General features: G+C 52.9%; 1 protein-coding gene across 1 annotated transcript in view; it reads right to left on the bottom strand.

Annotated features, from left to right (window-relative positions):
* Positions 1-4,508: 4,508 nt before the first annotated feature.
* LOC122391107 (chondroitin sulfate proteoglycan 4-like) overlaps positions 4,509-22,649 on the bottom strand; it is a 35,473-nt gene continuing 17,332 nt past the window's right edge. The window contains exons 3-8 of the mRNA XM_043384771.1: positions 20,754-20,896; positions 16,641-20,562; positions 16,084-16,276; positions 9,538-9,702; positions 7,203-7,452; positions 4,509-6,943 (exon numbers count right to left, since the gene is read on the bottom strand). Coding sequence (XP_043240706.1) covers positions 4,894-6,943; positions 7,203-7,452; positions 9,538-9,702; positions 16,084-16,276; positions 16,641-20,562; positions 20,754-20,896 — 6,723 coding nt within the window. The 3' untranslated portion in view covers positions 4,509-4,893. The remainder of the gene's footprint in view (positions 6,944-7,202; positions 7,453-9,537; positions 9,703-16,083; positions 16,277-16,640; positions 20,563-20,753; positions 20,897-22,649) is intronic.

Raw genomic sequence — 22,649 nt, 5'->3', positions numbered from 1 at the left:
CGGCCCGTTTCAAATAAATGTCATAACAGTTACAGCCTTAACCCTCGCATGTGTGCGGCGTTTGCCAGCTTCTAATGTGTAGGGGGGGGGGGGGTCGGTTGGACCCCCCCTTGCCGTTTGGCCCCTGATCGAGCTAGAGCTTCGCGGAAAAAACGAGCGTGTTGCCCGTGACGAGAGGAAGCCGATGATACCCAATTTTAAGGTCCTAGGTCATTGGTTGACCTTCCAGATCAGGTCAATGACCCAAAGTCGGGAAAATCGGGACCTGTTAGAAAGTCGTAAAGTGTGGCTGCTAAGGGGTTTTTCGGGGTGCTGATCACGAATATCGTGTTAGTTTTGATCACAGATGATGTCTTGAAGCATTTAGACCAGGTCGGGTCAGGTCAGGTCAGGTCAACCAGTAGGCGTCGTGACGGGTATTCGTAGTACGTGTCAACCGCCTCTGACAGCTTCGTAACATGTTACGAAGTCACCAAAACTACTTCGTAAATGTTCAAATGGTTGCTAAATTCGAATTCAGCTCCAAAAACTAGCCTAGAAACATGTAAAACTCGAAAAAGTGACCCGAGGTCACCCGAGGTCACCAAAGGTCAATGACCTGACCTGACCTTCAGGTGACCTTGACACACACGGGAGTAGGGTAAGGTGCCTAATTAGCGACCCCCTTAATTTGAACCGTCATTGCTGACGCTCTGTGGGTGCCACTGTATTACTGGCTTGATTTTCGGATAGATCGTTCATTTTTCTATTAAAATATAGTCATTTTCTGCCCCAATATTCACTAACTTATTTGAAGTGAGCATTTTGGCAAACCATTGCAAAAAACGCTAATAGGGAACTCTTCCCGATTAGCGACCGGGGAGGGTCGCTAATAAGTCTATGGGTTTCCCCATATTAAAAATGGCAAAAAATGCGACGCCTGAAAAGATGAAATATGATCTCAAAAAGGTAACCTATACGCAAAGCACTCAACCACTCGAACAGGAACGTTTGTTTATCCAACACATTTACGTAAGTAAGAACTGATCACGTGATGCACCGAAGGCGAAAAGAAGGCGGAAACCCAAATTTTGCGGGCTATCTCGTATGATATTCGAGGTCCGCGCTGAATTCGGCACCCCTGCAGTCGGTGATGACATTTGACATCCCCTGCCAAACATTGCAAGCTTCACCAACACCTCATTTTCATTTCTCTCTTTTCCCCTTTCTTTCCCTTTTTGAGCTATTTGCGACCATGTCAGGCGCAAATAGGAAATATGAGTTACGACACATTTTTAACCGCCATGCTGTGCACAGTTAAAGGAAATAGTTCACTTTTTAACATGGGTTTTGAACTGGAATAGCAGTTCCGTAGCTTGGGCTGAGACGAGCATAAATCAGGAGCTTTTACAGCCCAACGATCACCCTAGGCAAAGATATTCTATTTCTCGTCCCGAAAAAGGTGTCTTGCGTTGAGGATGTGTGCCTTGCATATATTTCCATCCAGTATGAAAAGAGCATGGGTCCCGAAAATTCTTCAGAAACTAGAGAAATTATCTACGAGAACTCTAGAGAAATTCTCGTACTGATCAATTAGGACATTCAGGGGAACATATTTATCAGATCGAGCAGATCGCCCAAATGCCGGTGGCTGCGATAATTTCTCTGTTTCTGAAGAATTTTCGGGACCCATGCTCTTTTCATACTGGATTGCGTGTGCCTTACAGAAACTGAAAAGTTCTTCCTATATCAAAATATAGAAAATAATATTTTGTTATAAAAAGGTTTTATTTTCTTTGCTGATTATTTTGAACATAAAAAATCATAAATCCGTTGCAAAAAAAATAATTTCGTGAAAGTGAACTATTTCCTTTAAGCGATTCACTATGGGAAAACGGCAATCAATTGAAAAAGGAATGTCGATTCAGAATAAAAAAGGCGCATCATCCTAATATGCATCGCTTTTCATCAGAGAGGTCCCAAACGCGCACGTTTTGGATAAGAAACTCGTCATTTTTATTTAAACTCACCTGGAACGTCCCACCAGAAACATCGACAACCGTAAAACAATGTAATTTGATAACCAAAGTATGGCTGACCTTTTGACGATGTTTTTACCCCGTTTTCTTCTGTCAGTTTTTCTGTAGGGAGGCAGGTCGCAAATCGGAAAGGGTCGCTAATTAGGCACCTTACCCTAACATCTAATCACATGTTTGAACGTTTGAAACCACGAAAAGCTTGCAAACACGCGGCTAGTGCGAGCCGACATACGCGAAATCGCGATTCCGGCCAAACATGGTCTCGGAAAAGAGGTCACAGGTCAAAGGTCATTTGGGTCAGGGTCATGAAATTTTCAGGGTAGGTGTAAAATTGATCAATGCGAGGGTACTGAAAGTTTCGTCGCGATCGGCCGCTTTTTACGCGAGTTATTCGCGAAAAACCATGGGGGGGGTCCATCCGACCCCCCCCCCTACACATGCGAGGGTTAATTAGGTTCAGCTAATAATTTGTGACTTTTTTGCCTGATATTTAATAGTACCTAGTAACCTAGTGTTACTTGAAATGATGATGAATGATGATTTAATAATTGAACAATTTAATAATTCCATACTATACCACCGGATTTTGGAGTAGGGTATTTCTGGGGCGGCCCGTACTGAAGATTCATTGTGTCCTCAGCCGTCGAGCACAAAGCACTCCATTTTACACCGCACAAAGCGCTCATTACAAGTGGCCTCAACCTGACCAGCGCGCTAACTCACTGGCATTGATCCCGGGAACGCCGGCTCCGAGCTCTTTTTGAAGGTAGACCATTTGTAAAACGAAGAACGCCTTCACTCATTACATTATAGTGTTTGTCAGTCCGCTTTGAACACGGAAGTTATTTATTGCCTCGCTGTGGGCCAGCAACAATATCCTTTCAAACACTATATTCTAGGGGTGCTAAGACGAAGAGGCATTTGAAAGGTGCAGTGAAATGAAGAAATGAGACCACTTATGAATGATCATCGGTGTGTAGGATCATGGTGCGACAGATTAGGTATGCTGCCTAGTTACTTGTAACTCTTAGATGAAAAGCTGGCAGGTAGCTGATAATTATGCCTCTCCCGAACGTCTTTTTTTTTTGCCAGGTTGTGATAAAAAACAGCACATCCCTTTGCTATAGATTTAGATAAAAACTCAACACCTATTTATCAGTTTCTCTTTTTATAAACATCAAGACCATCAGCCTGCGAAGGACAGGGAGACGGACAAAAAGCCAAAGCATGTAAGAGATCCACTGACTTTTTTCTTTTTTTTCTGACAAACCACCTAGGCGTTATATCTCCTGAGCCATCTGTCCGGCGTTTCATATATCAGTCCGTCCATACCTATATTTTCGGCCTGGGCCGTGCATCTGATCCCGGCCGTTCTCCGGCGGCCCGGTCTGATTCCTCGGGCCGCTTGGGATGTCGTTGGGCCCCGGCTATGGTCGTTCGAGGGCGGGGGAGGTGGTGAGCCGGCCGGTCCTAGATTAGAGGTCGGGGAGGAGCAGGGAGGAAAGAGGAACTGGGAGGAGGAGGACGAGCTGGAGAGAAGAGAGAGGAAGAGGATATGCAGCGCCAGAGAGGAGAGAGAGTGAGAGAGAGAGAGAGAGAGAGAGAGAGAGAGAGAGAGAGAGAGAGAGAGAGAGAGAGAGAGAGAGAGAGAGAGAGAGAGAGAGAGAGAGAGAGGTGCAGAGCGCAGCGACGTGCACTGGACCGACTGCCATGGGTGAGACCAGGCTTTCTGCACCGATGGACGCTGCAGTACGCAGCAGCAAAAGCACGGGGACATAGAGAAACATTCAGGGAAAAGATATCATCGCAACTGTGCGGCCTGTTCCTGATCGGAGCGCCGTCACATGTCCTAACTCTGAGCTCCCAACCATAAACCAGGCCATTACAGGCCGACCAGAGCGTCACGCCGCCACTTCGACCAGCTCTAACTGGCGCTGATAGGGGATTACCGATAGACGACTCCGAGCTCATTGGCCGCTCATTTCCGACTCATTCGCGGCCGTAGTTAGCCACTTTGGTCTCAGTCGCGCCGCGGTGGATTAGTTATCTTGCTGAAATCGATGGTGTGGGACGGGCTACATGGCAGGCTGAGATCGGCACTGTGACAGGTCGATAGCTGAAATGTAACTGGATTTGAATCGACCCTATAGGACTGGAAAGGATCGCTACTTTAGGGTGAATTGGGAGCAATGCGATAGGACGGGGTTACTGGATTCACTGGGTCTGAGTCGGTGGTACTGAGACTGGTCGGTCGAACTGGACTAATTTTGGCCGTAGTCTGGACAGTACTATACGGGCCAGACTGGGTCGCTCGGACTGAACCATTTCTGGCCGTGATCCGATCGGCGCCGCCGGGCCCGGCCGACCGAGCCGTCGCTCCGCCGAGCGTCGCCGGCTGCCCAGTTCTCACAGCTGCTGATGGCGCCGGCAGAGCCGGTACATCGTCAATCGCTAATGGCAGCGGCCCGGATACCGGTTCAAACTCCCCGATAACGTATTGCTCTTTATTTGGCTTGGCTTGGATGAGATCGCAATTGAGTTATGATGATCATGCGTAATGCGTTTCACAATCACTTGCTCATAACAATAGACAGGACAACGATTCTCAGCAGTTGTGGAATGAAACGGCTACTGAAGTTATTGATTTTGGTGATAAATTACTTTGGTAAATAAACGAACATGACAGTGTCACCGTAACATCTGCCGTTCTGAATGCTGAATAGCAATCAAAGCACACGAGCGCCTGAGCGGAATATTATTTCAGTAGTTTCATCAACCTTTCTATAGACTACATAGATCCGACATCATTAACAGCATTACCCATTTCATCTACTATGAGTACGAGCATTTTAAACTGAGTTGAGTATACCCATCACTAGACCCACTGCTGTCCCTGTAGCTGCGAGCACGGCGACCCGCTGTACTCCGGGTCACTGGTACTGTCTGCCGCGCGCCGGGAGCGGGCCCGCTCCAGAGAGGCCGCCGAGCAGGAGTCGCACTCCCTCTGAGCCACACCCGCGAACGCCGTCTTCCTGTGGCTGTGACCTGCGCTCTGACCGGCCGCCGGGTCCCGGTCGCCGCCACTGTCCCCGGCCTGTCCCGCGGCTGCTCGCGCCGGCCGCTGCCGCCGGTCCGTCACACATTTCACAGTTACCAGCAGCAGCACTGAGCCCACGGCGGCCGCCGCCACCGCGCCGCCCACCAGCAGCAGGTCGTGTCTGAACGACACTCCGGTCGGCGGACCCCGGCCGCGCCCCAGCACTGAGTTCACGCCGGGCGCGGAGCCCGCCTGCGCGAGGCTGGCCGCGCTGACCAACAGCACCGGCAGCCGCAGTCTGGCCGGCTGCACGCGCGGTGCGCTCAGCTCCAACTCGATACCGCCGTCCAGCGTGTCGTTGGCGCCCAGAGGAACGTCCACAGACACAAACACCACGGCACCCTGGGCTACCTCGGCGTGCGTGAAGGAGGTTAGGTTCCAGACGGGCTGAGACCCGGCCCCACTGCCCCTGTCACCACCCTCACCACCGTCCCCGCCACCACCGCTGCCCATTCGCTGAGAAACAAAGCCCAGTCGAGATCCACGCACGATCCGGAAGACTGGGTTACTCTTTGTGGCAGCGGCTAGCTGCGAAGCGTCTAGAACTGCAGGCCCGATGACCGTTTGGCTCGCCGGCACCGCCCGCAGCACTGAGACTGTTACCAGCGGCCGCACGTGTACGGGTATCGCCACCGACGTCACCACGTTCAGCTCGTCGTAGACACAGACCTCAAATGAGTCGTTACTAGCCTGCATGTCTACCTGACGGTAGGTCACACTGCTGGAGTCTACAGCGGCCAGAGAAAAGCGCGTCGCTGGGTCGGAGGTCACCAGGAGCTCACCGTACCGCGGCTCACGGGTCACGTTGAAGAAGACGCGTTCCCTGAGGCCGTTGGTTGTGACGGAGAGCAGATCGGCGCCAAGCACAGTATTGCTCTCTCCCTGGGTGATCTCCACAGGGTTGGTCACTCGTACCTCTAACGTCAGCGGTTCGATGGTGATGACGAACCCCAGCACCAAAGGCTGGTGGTGTCCGTCACTGACGCTGAAGTGGAACTGGTCGCTGCCTAGCGAGCCGTCCTGCCGGTACTGCAGCCTGCCCAGGTTCACGTCCTCTTGACTGAAGGTGATCACCCGCTTTCCGGGGGCCTCGGCACGCTCCAGCACGCCGCGGCTCGGCCCGTTGATGATGCGGAATACGATGTCGGCCGGCGGGTTATCGGCGTCGATGACGTGCAGGTGCGTGTGCTCGATGACGACCGTCTGTTTCTGGACGACGCGCACGCCCGGCGCCGGCGTCTCCAGGCGGAACGGCTGGTCGTTGACGGCCGTGATCGTCACCTCCACGGAGCCGTTGTAGAGGAGCACGGTACCAGCCGGCGTCACCAGCAGCAGGCTGTAGCCGAAGCTGTCCTCGCTGCTGTCCGAGTGATCGTGCTGGTAGACCAGCCGGCCATCGGCGATGTCGCTCGCAGTCAGTCGACTGTCGAGCGGTACCGAGAGCGCCCCGTGCCGCGGAGGTGTCGTGAGCCGGACCCGCAGCTCGGGAGCCCTCCCGGCGGCCGCGTGGCTCCGAAGGAACGCCGCCACGCCCTCCACGTCCAGCTGGCGGGGTGTGACGGTGCCGCGGCCGCCCTCTGTCACCGCAAGCGGCACGGCGGCCGTGTACCCCCGCAGACCTCCTCGTGTCATGGCGGTCACCGAGACACGCACCGCCAGCCGGACGGGGGTCAGAGGGCGGGCGTGCGGCGTCTCCACCCTCAGCAGCACGGCGTCGCGACCGGAGAGCGCGTCCAGCGGCGCCTCCTGCTCGTACAGCACCCGGCTGGCGTTGATGTCCGCCTGGGTGAAGGAGCTCACCTCACGAGTCCGGCCGTCCGGGCCCTCCCTATGGCACAGAGTGGACAGGTTATACGGGCGTCGGTCACAGGTTATACGTGTTCAAGGATAAAATGAAACCAGTGTGTATATGGTTGGATTTTTTAATGCCACTCAAATTAAGCAAACATAAGCTAGGGTAAACATACCTGCAATTTTATCTGTAATCATTATTTGTCGCATCGAAACGATCATGACGAAAATCCATTTCGCTGGTATAACAATCATGCTCGAGTCTGGTGTTACGCATGGCCGCAATTTGCAGTTACCTGGTGATTTTGCCGAGCTTGGGCTTCTGAAGCACCGTGTAGGTAATGTGTCGCGGCGTCGAGCCGGGGTCGTTGGTGCGCGCCAGAAGGTGTCCCCGGGTGATGGTTTGCTGCATTGTCGGGAACACGTGCAGCCGACTGTTGGTGGCCATTCGTAGCTGGAGCTCCTCGACAGAGAGCACCAGTGGCTCCGGTGGACTCTGGTGAACGCCGTCACTGACGCTGATTTGGAGAGTGCAAGAGTCGCTGTCTGGAACGAATACATCCTGCAGCTTTAGTCGCTACGACATTGCGTGGGAGCTCTGGAAAGTTCATCCACCCCCATCAGCTCATCAACCTATTCTAATCATAACTCAATAGTTGGAACTCATACAAAATCCTGAACAATGCTTCAGAACTGCTCTTTACGCGTCGCCGCCTTGAAAACTGTCGATTTAGCGCGTTTGAGGCCGTAAATAATAACCAGCAGGCGTCTGATGGACATTGCGGCACAGTATAACCAGCAGGCGTCTGACGGACACTGCGGTACAGTATAACTCACAGGCGTCTAATGGACACTGCGGCACAGTATAACCCACAGGCGTCTAATGGACACTGCGGCACAGTATAACAGCAGGCGTCTGACGGACACTGCGGCACAGTCTAGCCAACAGGCGTTTTACATGCGCTGCGGCACAGTATAACCCACAGGCGTCTAATGGACACTGCGGCACAGTATAACCAGCAGGCGTCTGACGGACACTGCGGTACAGTATAACCAGCAGGCGTCTGACGGACACTGCGGTACAGTATAACTCACAGGCATGTAATGGACACTGCGGCACAGTATAACCCACAGGCGTCTAATGGACACTGCGGCACAGTATAACAGCAGGCGTCTGACGGACACTGCGGCACAGTATAACCAGCAGGCGTCTTACGGACACTGCGGCACAGTCTAGCCAACAGGCGTTTTACATGCGCTGCGGCACAGTATAACCCACAGGCGTCTAATGGACACTGCGGCACAGTATAACCAGCAGGCGTCTGACGGACATTGCGGTACAGTATAACTCACAGGCGTCTAATGGACACTGCGGCACAGTATAACCCACAGGCGTCTAATGGACACTGCGGCACAGTATAACCAGCAGGCGTCTGACGGACACTGCGGCACAGTATAACCAGCAGGCGTCTGACGGACACTGCGGCACAGTATAACCCACAGGCGTCTAATGGACACTGCGGCACAGTATAACCCACAGGCGTCTAGTGGACACTGCGGCACAGTATAACCAGCAGGCGTTTTAGGAACACTGCGGCACAGTACAGCCAACAGGCGTCCAACGGGTACTGCGGCATAGTATAACCAGCAGGCGTCTGACCGACACTGCGGCACAGTACATATAACCAACAGGCGTTTTGCGATCACAGCGGCACAGTATAACCTGCAGCACAGTGTAACTGCTACGTCTATTATCAGTGAGACGGGCAGCGAACACTGAAGTACATGAAGGGGTCTTAATGGAAATATTGCGAAGTGTCGACTGTCGACCCCATCTTCATTAGAGTTGCACCATCTCATATTAATTAAAGCCAAATTTGGCATTCAAAGCTGGTAAAGAGGCGTCACTAAGGCGTCCCTAGACCGTCATTGTGGATTAATTGGAGTGCAGGCCAAACACTAAGAAAAAAAAACTCCTCTCCTAGCTTCAGTCGACTCGTCGACAGCCGCCCGACGTTTTACGTCGTTTCGCCGAGTCGCGTCCGAGTCGACCTGAGCTCTGACATTTCCGTGACAGATATGCGGGCCTGAGGTGAGACCGCGCGCGGCCGTGAACGATCGCCCGCCGTTTGTCTCTGCCCCTAAAGCCGGACCTCCCGCCGGCTAATTTACGGCCAGCTTCTGAGTGGCCTGCTCTGCTTAAATGCCGACAGAGGGCAGACGCTTTATTACCGGGATTTAATGCGTGATGCATGATGGGCTGTGCCGGCTTCAGCGGCACCGGCATATCCTGTGTGTATCTTACAGTGATACAAGTGCAGATTTGGTGCCTGTTTGGGCGTTGCCGTTTCAGTTTATTTTGAACACTTGAAAGTAATGTTGCTAATAATGACCTTGATTTTGTCGCAGAGCATTCCAACAGGTCCACTCAAGAACAGAATTGTCTTTTGACTGGATCGTCTTTTAACTGAAACGCTCCAAATGTCAAACTTCGCTGTTATGTTGAGTGTTGCACACACCAATTAGAAACACCCCACGGTCCAATTCCAACTGGAGATTGCTTCTCTAACCGGATTTGAGTCCCGTGTCTGCCTCGTTTCTGCTGGTACCCTCAGCCTGCAGTCAACTCACCGGAGTTTACGCTGCCGACGGCCACCTGGCCGGCCACCAGCTGATCACGCGTGAATGCTGTCACTGGCGACCCCGGGTCAGAGGTCAGGGTCACCTGGGCGCACTCGGCGGCGGCCGACACCAGGAACCGCAGCCGGTCCGGCGGCCGGTCGGCGTCCGCAGCGTCTGCGAACGGAACACGGGGACGGTGGGCGTGAGGCGCGGTCAGAGAAGTTCACTAATGTCCCAGCCGGGACCAACTTCGGACACAACGACGCTCCAACGCCGGAAACCTGTCACTGGGCGTGAGCTGCCCAAAGAAAACAGTCCTCCATTCGGTCCGCGGCGGTCGGCGCCCGGTCTCGAGGGGCCCGCCGGGACAGCCGCCGGGAGGTTTCAAAAGCCGACCACAGCGGCGCGCTGATGCACTGTCAACAGAGTCGCACGATAAAGCTCGGTCGCTGTTGATTTGACACCGTCCCAACTCCACAGGCTTTGGTGTGGTTGATCAATGAAGACAGTTTTCGAGTGCAGTGTGTCGCAGTCTTCCTGTAATAGCTTCCGGTTCTTATGCCCTCAATAGTCGAGACTCAAGGCTTTGTACCGGAGCTGTCCGCGAGTCCTAACGTTTAATCTCAAGCACTAGTAGCACCGCCAAACAACATGTGGATATGTCGAAATGATGTGCATTCTTTCAAACTGCTTTTTTTAGCTACTTTATGTGGCTTATGAGTCAGTTGTTCTCAATTACTCTCAGTAAGCAGACATTTCATATTGGTGTGCGTGTTTGATCTCGCAGATTTATTGATTAAATAGCTATTAAATCAAAACATGAAACCTTGGATTGCTTAGTGATCGTTCCCCGACGGACGTTTTCAGCATTTTATCACCTCAGTTCCTTTACATGATATCATTAGATCGACCCTATCTCGGCGTGTTGAAGGTCCCATCCAGCTCCGCCCTTTCCATGTCTAATCACTCCCGTTCCGCCCACCCACGCGACTCTGCCACACCCACACCTCCCAGACGGACGGGCGGGGGGGGGGACGTGACCGGCGACCGCCCCTAACGAGCAGGTCGGACGCGCCGGTTTGTTTAGTGGCCTCCTCAGGATGGCCCGGCTCGTCCCTGGTCGCCGCTTATGAGGCCTCACAGGCGCCATTACCGACTGATGAGTGCCGTCCCGTGACCCGCTGGTCGCCGCGGGCACGCCACGCGCCATCGCTCCGGAACAGCCGGCCGGGCCGCGGATACGGTCAGAGGATGGAGCAGGGTGACAGCAGCTGGAGTGATGACTCTGGAGTGTCTGGTCGCCAACTGTCACACAGCTGTAGGCATGGCCTTTGTTGTGGTCGCCTCTCGGCGACCTCTTAGAGTAGAAAGCTGAATGCAATTCAGTCCTATTTCTCTAGTTGTAGTTATATGTTATTTTATAACCAGATCATTAGTATTCAATAGAAACTGATATCTACATCACAAAATGTCGTTACCGAGACTACCGAAGCTAACTTGCAGCCAACCACGGCCGGGTAAAGCATGTTTACCGAGCTCAACCATTTAGTGTCCATTTGCGAAGGTGTTAAGTGGGCTGATGCTAGCGTAGGATAAATGTGAGAACTCCAGCACAGTTACGCCCAGCCATGGGATGTAGATGCCTCGATTTGCAAATGGCTACAACCGCTCGACCTGAATTATGACCTCACTATCCCTGTCATATTAGAAATGATTGTGCAGACACAAGCGTACAACATAAATTCACATCTTCTACTCACTTTACATAATAGTCCAAATTTATTTGCCAAGTCTGGAAAATGAGCTACGAAATGCTGCACAATGAGGCCCTTATTACAAATTATGTCCTGTCGCAAATTTACAACAACGCGAAGCCGGAAGATCTCTTCCGGTGTCGCGTCTCTGCTAGGCCTAGTGACCGAGTTCTGATGACAAGCAAAGCTGTGTTAAAGCTTATCAGTTTGAAGATTTACAGCAGTGATGATTAGATCGCTTTGTTGAAATTGAAACCAAACGCAAATGTTAAGTAAATGTAATAGGGGAGAGTGGGGATAACTGGGACGCGGGAGAAGTGGGACACCTTCAATATCTTAGTGACCGATTGGACAAACAATTTTGTTTTTGCATATTTTCTCGTGAATTTAGTCGGGGCATGTCACATCCAAGCGGTTTCCTTTTCCGATTGCCTGTCTCTGAGATATTGAGTTAGGGTCTAAAATGTGATTTTTTGGCATTTTACTCTAATTCAATTTGCCGCTTATTCAGCGATGTGAAATGTTCAGGCCGTTCACCTTTGGATATCAGTTAGGTCATCTTAATTATGCAGAAACATTTTTTTATGTATCTATTATACTTTTTGTGTGGGAGAGCAGCTGAAATAAAAATGACGACTTGGGGAGAACTGGGACAACGTGCCTAAACCCTGTCCCAGTTCTCCCGCATGCAAATGCATGGGAAAATTTTCCAGGAATACTCAGTGCTGTCAGTGTAATTCAAAAAAGATGATCGAGGTGATTTCTTTAAGTGTCAATTTTAAAAACTCCTTCGTGATACTGATGGGTCATCAAATTTTAATTGTATTCCATTTAAATCACATTTCTCGACCAGTCCCAGTTCTCCCCATCATCTGTCCCACTTCTCCTGGACGCGTCCCAGTTCACCCCATTGTCAACCTTTCCTAAAATTTAAATTTTAGAAGTAACACGTGAGCAAACACGCATAAAAACAGTAAAGAATGAAGTAGAAATAAACCGTTTACCAGTAAATGCAATCAATTTATTTAAATATTAAATATTCTATTTTTTTACGATTTTTCAAAGTTGACGTCAAAATAATGTCCCACTTCTCCCCAGTCTCCCCTAGTGTTACAAAAGGTAGGAGTTTAAAGCACCGTGAAAAAAAACATTTTTAAGCCTTCCCGAAAATTGGTTATACTTTTCATCAAAAAATACATTTTCATACTTTCAAAGCGCCAGAGAAGCATTTGGCTTTAATCGTACCTGATTACCACTCCAACATTCAGCAGATATGCCAGTCAAACATTCAAATTGATAGGTATGCCATTGCTCGTCAAAAGAGGAGAAGACATCCGCACCGAGTCGGGTCGATGGGATCGACTCATCCCGGCTGTGACGGGGACAATCCACAATCTTCGACGGGCTTAACCGACCGTTCGATGCACTGGAATGCGGCGCAATATCCCTTCGAACGTTCTCGCGAGTGCAATTCTGAATATATTGAGGTCACGGGTTTTAAACAGGAACCACTAAGCTGCATTCTTTTTCGTTCTTTGTTTTCCGATTTTAACTTCATAAACCAAGTGATTTTAGATGTTAACCCCTTCGTCAGGTGTTAATTATTCTTAACTATCCTTTTTGGTGAATTTATTTTTGCTTCTGGTAATACATCGGCAAACAGACAACCACTGAGCAATATCTGATGCATGAAGTAATACCAAGGACCTGTCATTTTTACATCGTTTTCGCCCCAGTCGTAGCTAATCCGAATCCATTTCGAATTTCGGATTCGAAACTCATTTATAATTTAGCTTTACGAATACCGCAAAAAACACCTTTTTGCTTCTATGTATGCTTCATTTTTAGAGGAAATCAAACCAATAAGGCACAACAACCAGCACGATGTTGATATTGTATGTGTCACCAAATATAATCCCTTTGGCTTGTCTACGGGCAGAAGATACCTACAGTACCAATGTAAAGCAGCTAATGCATTCATACTAGCACAGTATGCGACAGACGTTCTTTGTGAGATTTCAATAGACTGGTCTTCGACGACACTCTTGGGAAAACCATTTGACGTCAGTCCAAAACTTTGAATTGGCTTTGGCACTGCCGTGTCTAGATGATACATTTCCCAAACTCTGCCTCAAACACAAAGATCCGGACCTTCCGCACACACTGCCTTTATTGTCGGCAGTGCACTCGCCATTGAGGAGCCAAGCTAGCGCGTGGCTGTAGTTTATCACCAATACAGTGGCGATTTTCCGCACCGTAAGCCGGCAGCTGAGCGGCGCAGTGCGCCACTCCGTCACTTGACGCGGCCACCGAGCGGCCGTTCCGGCGGCGCGTCCCTGCCGGGGAGCGGGGACGCGCCGCCAGCAGTGCCCCACCCGGGCGGGTGCCGAATGGGCCCACCACTCATCGCTGGCGACGCTTCAGACACCGAGCGGCCGGCATTGATCCGCCCCGTGTCAGCGGCGCCGGCAGAGACACGCCACACGACACTTTACTCCTCACCGCAACACAGAGAACGACAGTACGACACTTCACTGCTTACCGCAACACATGGAGGAAACACACCACACGACACTTCACCGCTCACCGCAACACAGGGCAGAGATACGCCACACTTCACTTCACTGCTCACCGCAACACAAAATAGAAACACACCACACAGCACTTCATTGATACTGATAACCCACAACACATGAAGGAAACAAGCCACACGACACTTCAGACTCCTCCCCGCAACACATGAGGGATACACACCACACGACAAAACACTATACTGCTCAGTGTTCACTGTTCACCACCACACAGGGCAGCAACGCACCACACGACACTTAACCCGCGCGGGGCTGGGGTCTCCAGCCGAACGCGCGGGGCTGGGGGGGGGGGGTAAATTTTACCCCCCTGTTATCTCCCGAACTAATGGTCCGATTTGGAAAATTCAAACGCCAATCGAAAGCTCTCATCACGAACTACTAAAAACATGTACTTAATTTAAAGTTTGAGGTCAAGGTCAAGGTCAGGTCAAGGGTAAAAATTGCAAGTTTCTACAGTATCGGCCTTGCACCGTAGTTGCCGAAGAATGGAGTCATGGACTGAGACTGATCGCCCAAAACGTGTTCTTAGGCTACCAAGACAATATTCGTTGCATACAATATCATTCAGAGGTCAAGGTCAAGGTCAGGTCAGGTCAGGTCAGGTCACCAAAAAACAAAATATAGAAAAGGGCATGTGCGACACATGTTTTATGGGTCATTTTACTCATAGAATTCAATAGGCACACTCAATAAGTGATATGGACCACCTCTGGATGAATTTCAGGTCGAGGTCAGGTCAAGGTCAGGTCAAGTGAGGTCAAATTTTGAAGTTGGTTGTTAAGGCCTAAAAAGGTGTCTATCTGATGCAGTTTTTCACGGCGAATCGAATGGTGCTATTTTTGTTTCCGTACGAGGTCTAGAACTTCAAAAAAGTCATTTTTCAAAAAAAATTGTGTGTCGTGACGTCATAAAATTTTGAATAACTCCCACATTTTTGAACCGATTCTTCTAAAATTTGGTATGTAGGTGCACATAGACCACTTCTCTGACATATATTCCGGTTTTTTCGATAGACTCAAAATTTTGGATTTTATAATGATTTTCCCAAAAAAGTCAGTTTTTTGAAAAAATTTAGGCCAAAATCCAAAATTTTCAAAAAACCGAGATAGCCATTTGATAGACAAAGTAAAAGTACGTATAACCTTTTTTGTTACGTCTTGATTCCTTTAAAAATGAAGATGTTAGCGGCGTTTGAACTTTTGCCGTTTTTGAGGCGAAAATGGCGAACATGACGTCACTAAAACGTCAATTTCTCAAAAATTTTCCGACGGATTTCGCTCAAATTTTCAGGGAACGTGTCAAATTGATGTAAGAAAAGGTACTAAAAGTTTGGCGGCGCTGCGCGCCGCCGTTTTTGAGATATCGCAAAAATTCGCGAGGGGGGGTAAAATTTACCCCCCCCCCCCCAGCCCCGCGCGGGTTAACTGCTCGCCACAAGTCCACAACACAGCGCGAAAAAATAACACAACGAAACCTCACTGCTCACCACAACGCATGGAGGAAATACGTCACAAGACTCTGCACTGCTTCGCGGTTCGCGTGGATACCTAATTCACTGTTGCATCCACTGTTGAATGTCAGTTGTACGAATAAACGACGAGACGACAATTGGAAAGTGCTAACACGTTAATGGTTATCGACATTGCATTTTGCATAAAATGTGAAATGTGACAATCTCCATTCTTCACAATCTACCCTTATGAAACCTGTTTTGACGGACTGTTGAAAATGCAGATGTTGAGCTGGGTTAAATGCAAGTGGTTTTCTAATGTCCTTTAGAATGTATACGTCCTTTCACATGTCATTAAAGTTATGAGAAGGATTTTCTTATGAAGCAGATCCGACTACATCCTGCTAGAGTCCAGTTAATTAGTATCAAACATAAATGGATTCAACAGAAAACCTTGTATACCTTGACATTAGAAGCAGATGAGTTGCTTCCTAGACAAAAGCCTATGAATATTCGAGCCTTTCACCGTATTCTTGAAAGCCGTGCATCAACAAAAAATGGACGGGATGGTCACAATATGAATTAAGACCAAGGTCAAACGCGAGAGCTCAATCGGGACGTGCTAAGCAAAGGGGTCATATTGTAATGAAATGCGGCATGCAACGTATCAAACACTTATAACGAAGCGAACTATTTTGTCATAAATTATCTAAGTTTTATAACGTGTCAAGCTGTAAATTTTGTAATGTTTGTGACGTACCCAGCTGTGTAGTTGTGACGACGGCCGCTCCGCCGGCGAACACCGTGACGCCGGTGTTGTTCACCAGGCGCGGGGTGCGGTCGTTGACGCCGCCGATCTCGAAGCAGAGAGTGCCCGGCTCGGAGCTCTCTGTCTCAGTGTGCATGGCGCCCGTCAGACAATCCTCTCTGATCTCGTCGCCCGCGTGGGCGTACTGCCGGCGGAGGGCGGCGCGGGTCAGAAAACAGCCGACACGGCCGTCCGTCCGGCGGCGGCGGGTCGATCGGGACACGGCGAGACACGACGCCAGAGATGGGCCGCCGGGCTCAGCGTGGATGAGAGACGAGACTGTAGCCGGTACTGCCACAGGGAGTGCGCTCCGCATCGGATAGTGGCGGGATTATTGCAAACACACGGCGCATAAAAGTACTTCACGTTGAAGGGATTAAATCATTACTAGCAGAATTACGTTGGTTACAACGGATTTTTGTGTTAGCGTGATGAAGTGACAGGCGGCAGGATTACCGAGCATTCTACCCACGCGGTGACTGGGCTGCACTTTGGCTGGGCCCACCCACCTGCACTCTGCCGGCTCGCAGGTCGGCGATGCTGACGGTGTCCAGAGGCTCGCCGGGTCTGTCCCGCAGCTGGAGCCGGCCGTGCCGTGGCCGCTGCTGCACCTGGAAGTGGCTGAGCCGGCGCCGGTGGTAGGCGCTGGCCACCCCGAGCGCCGTGGCCGGCACCGTCACCGTGCCGCCCTCCAGCGCGCTGACGTTACGCGTCACCAGCCGGAGGCGGCTCGGGGCCACCTCAAACACGAACCGCAGCCCGGCCGTGCTCACGATCCCGTTCGTCACGGAGAACTCGAACGAGTCCTCGGTGGCGTTGGCTGCCGTCTGCACGTAGGAGAGATTCCCAGCGTCGACGTCCGCCTGACTGAAGGTGATGTGCTCGGGCCGGGTGGCGCGTCCCAGCAGCAGGAGGTATCCGGAGAGCGGCCCGGCCGTCACCGTGTACCGCACGTGCGCCGGGTCGACGCTGGTGTGCATCAGCTGCAGGTGGTCGGCAGAGACGGTGACTGAGCTGGCCTCAGCCACCAGCGCTGTTCGGTTGTGCACGACTCGCAGCGGCTCCCAATAGCTCTCCGGCAGCACGTGAAACTCCAGCGAGGCGTTGGAGGATAGCCGACCGGCGCGCACCTCCAGATGCAGTGAGTCACGCGCTGCCGCGCTGCCGTCGTTCTCGTACTCGGTGGCGTTCTGCATCACGTCACTGAAGGAGAACTCGGCCGCCGGTGATCCGCGCATACGCAGCGACCCGTGCGCCGGCGTTCCGGTCACCACGAACCTGATGTTCTCGTCGCTCACCTCGATGTTGGTTTCGGGCCACAGCTGGGCCGCGGTCAGAGTCTGAATATCGCCTCGCGGCACCGCCAGCGATGGTGCCGGGCGCACTCGCACGAAAGGCTCTGAGGCGACGATCTCCAGCTCCGCAGTAGCGTAGTGGACCCCGTCCGAGACCCAGAGCAGCGCGCGCGACCGGTCCTCGCCAGTGTGCTGCAGCACCAGCCGGTCGGCGTCGATGTCCGCCTGCGAGAAGCGCACCACCTCCGTCTGGTAGTCGGGGTGCAGGTAGAGAGCGCCGGCCGGCAGCGAGCGCCGACGGTACTGGATGTCCGCCGCCGTGGTGCCGAGGTCCGCGTCAGCAAACGCCAACTGCGCGCGGCGCACAGCACGCCGACCGCCGCGCGCGACAAACAGCGGCGCACTGGAGACCCGCCGCGGCGGCTCGTCGTTCTTGAGCGTCACGCTGACGGAGACGGAGCCGCGGTAGCGCAGCGCGGCGCCCGGCGTCAGCGAGCGCGCCACGAACGAGAACCGGTCCCGGCGAGTCTCCGAGTCGTCGTGTTCGTAGCGCAGACGGCCGGCGTCCAGATCGCCGGAGGTGAAGTGGCGCACGTCACCGCCGCCGCTCAGCCGCAGCCGGCCGTGCACCGGCTGATCCGTCACATTAAACAGGAGCGCCTCAACGCGAGGGATGTCGATCTTGATGACGTCGGAAGTCAGCGTCACAGAGCCTCCTTCGCCCACCTCGAGTTTACCGATGGCAATCATTCCAGCCGTTCGCGCCGGTACGTGGCGAACTTGAAACGTTTGCACGGCGGACTGGACTTTCTTGGCTGCACCGGTTACAGCTCTGCCACCCAGATCATGCTCAGAAGTGTCGACGCCAAGTCGGAAGCGGAACTCGTCTGAGAAGGCCGACAGTGACCGCCGGTGGAGTCGGAAGATGATTCGGGTGCTGTTCACATCCTCCTGTGAGAACACTGAGCCAACGATGAGCAGGGTCCGGCGCCCCGACCTCGGCTCCACGTAAAACAGGTCTCCGAACTGCGGCGTGGACACGATGAGGAAGGTGACGGCTGCGTGGCCGTCGGTGACCGGCTCGCACACCGCTAGCAGGTGGTCGCCGCCAACTGCCGCCTCCTGGGCGCGGTTGATGACCAGCTCGCGGTTGTAGACCAGTCGAGGGCTGACTGATACTGCGCTGATGTGGAAGGTGACCTCTGACGGCCAAGACAGGCCGCGGTAGGAGAGCCGTAGTCTCAGAGTGTCCCGGCCGGGTTTGCTACCCGTGTGACGGTACCGGACCGCATCTCGCTGCAGGTGCAGCAGTGTGAAGCTGTCGGTCGGTTCCCAGCGCTTGTTTCCCCTGAGCCTCTCCAGCTGACCGGCGGCAGGTGGTGAGATCGCCGTAAGCAGCAGCTCCAGGTCGCCGCCCGGGTCGTTGGTCCGAAACTGCAGCTTCTCGGTGGTGATGACGGCAGCGGAGCCGAGCGACACCACCAGCTCTGAGTTCCGCACCTCGGTCACCTGCAGAGGGAACATGTCCACGTGCAGCTGCGCCGGCGCTGACCTGCTCCGGCCGTCGAAGGCCCGCAATGTGAGCTGAGCGGTGGCGGCCGAACTCAGCACTACCTCCACCTCTCCTGAGTCCAACTGCGCCTGGGTAAACTCCCCCACAGTCTGTCCGGGCCTGTCGGTCAGCTCCACATGGGCTCCATCGGCAGTCACCGTCACCACTACCCGATCAGGGTCGGTGTCCGGGTCTGAGAGCCGCACCAGGTCACCGTCCAGCGGCAGCCGCGCGCCGGCCGGCATCGTCAGGATGTCAGAGGTCAGCATCAGCCGCGGCGGGTCGTCCACCGGGCTCACCAGCACGTCCAGAACTAGTGGACCGGCGGACGGCAGGCTCGGCTGCAGCTCCAGCCGGTCCCGATCCGATTCCGAGCCGCTGTGGACGTATCGCACCGACCCCTGCAGGAGCTCGTGCAGCGTGAACCGCCTCACCAGGCCTCCGTCGCCACCGACGAACAGGAGCTCGCCTTCCGCCGGAGCGACACGCACCGTGAATGTGAGATCCGACGCACTCATATTGTACTGGGTAAGGTTGAAATTGGTCCTGATGTTGCGAGAAGTAAGCAGAGATTCACCTCCTTCTGTCACTTCTAGCGCTGATGATGTAAATAGTTTATTTGAAAATGTTATGTCACTATTCGCTGGACTGTCCGCTGGCGCGCTTACTGCACCCCTATCACAATCGTCACCGCAGTGGCACACTTTGCCCGCAGTTCGCTCGCATTGTTCATCTTGACCACATTTCCCGTCTTCACACCGACGCACCGTTTCGCAACTGGTCTCTACCGCATCACTTTCTGTCACCTGAGGGAACCCCACAGGAAGACCACCGACCCGCAGGCCTCGCACGCAGCCTATGAAGCCCTCAGAGCTCTCAGCGGCTGATGTCCGACCCACAGATGACCCCAAGATTAATCTTTGTAGCGATCCCAGCTCTGCAGAAGCCATTGCTACCTGCACAACGTCACCGCCGTCCATAGAGAGTGATGCACTGGTCGCTGAGACGGACACCGCGATCTGGTGCCACTCATTGTCCGCCACTGTAGTGGTGCCATCCAGGTGTGCCTGCCAGCCACTGATAGTGGTGACAGTCAACCTCAGTCTGCCAGACCGGAGCAGGAGCTCCACTCGCGGCGGTGGCGACTGCGGCTGCGCCGACTGTCCCGGTCGCTCGGGTGTCTCCGACTCCAGGTGCACCACCGAGCCGTCCTCCACGGCAGTCCGCAGCTGCAGCTGTATGGTGGTGGCCAGTGACGGAGCGGGGAATGCTCCAGGCACCGTCCCCGATGGACTGACCGCTACTGTCTCCGGTCGCAGCACGGCGAACGCCGTCCTCTCGGTGAACACCATGGTAGCGCCGGTGGAGGCAGCGAACTGGTCACTGCAGCCCCCGGCGACGCGCCGGGTCGAGCCCCGCTCCCGCGCCACTCGCAGCAGGTGAACGCCGTTATACACAGCATCCGACAGACAGCCGCGAAACGGGCTGAGCAGGCCCAGAAAGATCTGGGAGAAGTCGCCCATGCCGCCCACAAACACGCCGTAGTGGATGTTCAGCTCGGACAACTTCCCAGGCAGCCGCACCCTGAGAAGTAGGAAGGGTAATATTTCACATTGGCGCATCGTTACAGGTGTTACACAACAAAAAAAAAATCAGCTGCAACAGATTAAAAGCATCCCTTCGCTTAGAAAATAAGCCTTCAGATTCAATAATGAGTTTGTTATAACGATCGATGTTTTTAAATTATGTGTACCTAGTATGATTCCCTAACTTACCAGGACTTGTGCTTTTTATCCACTACGAGTGTGACCTGAGCTCCGTTCCTTTCCAGGGAGATATCGTGCCAGGAGAGGTCATTCAAACGGTGGCCGACCGGGGAAGACACCTCGCCCTCGCCGTCCCCCAGGTTCAAACGGACCTGAAATCGTGAACAAACGTGATTGACTCGCGCTCGTAAAGGCCATTTGATACATCGAATGCAAATGGATGCATCAATCCCTTTACTTGTCATGTATGTCGTTATGTGGGAATGCAAAGGGAGTACAAAATATTTACAAAACTTTTGTGGTTTATATTAGTGGACCATCACCAGCCATCCACATTCGCAGCTTGACTGGGACCCCTCTCTCCCGTCCCTCTGTCTGCTCCTCGCCCGGGGCCGACCGGCTGGTCAAGGTCAGCTGACTAACTGCCCCCGAGAGGTAGACTGACCCGCCGTTGCTACGCGGCGGCCCGCAGACCTCGGGACCCGGCGTGAGGAGACTTGAACTCAATCCGTCTATACAGCTCTGTGGCCGTGCGTAGCAGCTTTAAAGAGTCCAATAGTCGCCCTCCATATTTTCTCCTTAAGAGTATCAATCTTTCCTTATCTTATTTGCTGGCATGTGCTTATCAAAATGTATTTTCAGGCATGCTTGTAAAGCCAGTTTGTTGCATCGACTGGCATGCCGGGCACTGGCAGAAACAGTCAACACATCAGGAAAGTCAAACGGTCCCACGCCGGAGAGTGGATTGGAAACGCATTCATCCGAGCAGAAATGAGCGGCTGATGAACGCGCTGGTGTGGGAATTATTCAAATGAGCACTCCGAAACCAAGCATCAGCGTAAACATGGACCACGCATAGATCACATCCGGCTTTGCTCGCAGCGATTTCAATGCGTTTCTCTCTTCCGCTGTCTGTCGAATGTGGGTCATCTGAAGCTCTAAATGCAGACTGAGTAATGAAGCCGTTTCGCCAAAATGCTCAGAGATGTTACATAATCTAAGCAACCGAGCTGTGGGCTAGAGCGGGAAATTGTGAAGTGGGAAATTGTGATTTATGTCGCAGCAATAGGTAGGCCCTGTCCGCATCGAGTGCGTTAACGTCCAATGGTGCAACTAAGGCTAAAAACATGGCGGTACCTACAAATCAGGCATGTTAGAATCATATGCGGAATGAGAAACGTTCGTAGTTATGTATAGGTAGGCAAAACTAAAGGAAATCAACGCATGAAAAAGCTATCAAATGGATTATGGCCTTCAAAATTTGCACACCATGCATGCGTTAAATTTGAAGCGATGTGTAGTAAGCGGTTGTATCATAATCAATAAGTCCTCAATGCTAATGACGTGTGTTTGCAATCTGTTGTGACAACTGCTCCAGCCATCTTAGCATCAATTATTCAGCGAACTCCTGTCGTCTCATAAGCCGCCTAAACCACCTCATACACGCTGCGCAATGCTCGTATTCCGACCGGAGAACAGCGCCCCATCCACTCGGCGCCCCGCCGCGCTGCCGGGCGCTGTCGTCCCCTCAGTCCCCTCCCGCTGCGGTCGTTTGCCAGTTGTCCGACCACCGTGCGAGAGAGACATCTCGTTCATTAGCCGCGGCCGCCGCGATATTGCGCTTTTTGCCGGGAACGGTGGCCGCCCCGGGCTAGTCGCGGGTCTGCGGAGGGGGGGGGGGGCAGTGATAGCGGCGGTACGCCCGCGGCGGCGTCAGCCAAGAGGCAATAACGATACCGCGCCTCTCTTCATGTGACCCCTCTTTCTCTCTCCCTCTCTCTCTCTCTATCCCCTCTCTGAGACATGGTAGTGGCCGATGGACCAGCGGCTATTCCTCGGGCCTCATCTCTATTAGCAGTCTGAGTAAGATAGGAACCATCGAGAATGGGAACCGGGAATGGTGCA

Source organism: Amphibalanus amphitrite, unplaced genomic scaffold (genome assembly GCF_019059575.1).
Source record: "Amphibalanus amphitrite isolate SeventyFive unplaced genomic scaffold, NRLGWU_Aamphi_draft 000421F_arrow, whole genome shotgun sequence".
NCBI classification, from domain to species: Eukaryota; Metazoa; Arthropoda; class Thecostraca; order Balanomorpha; family Balanidae; genus Amphibalanus; species Amphibalanus amphitrite.
The sequence above is the reverse complement of the archived record's forward strand: the minus strand, read 5'-3'. Positions and strand labels throughout refer to the sequence as shown.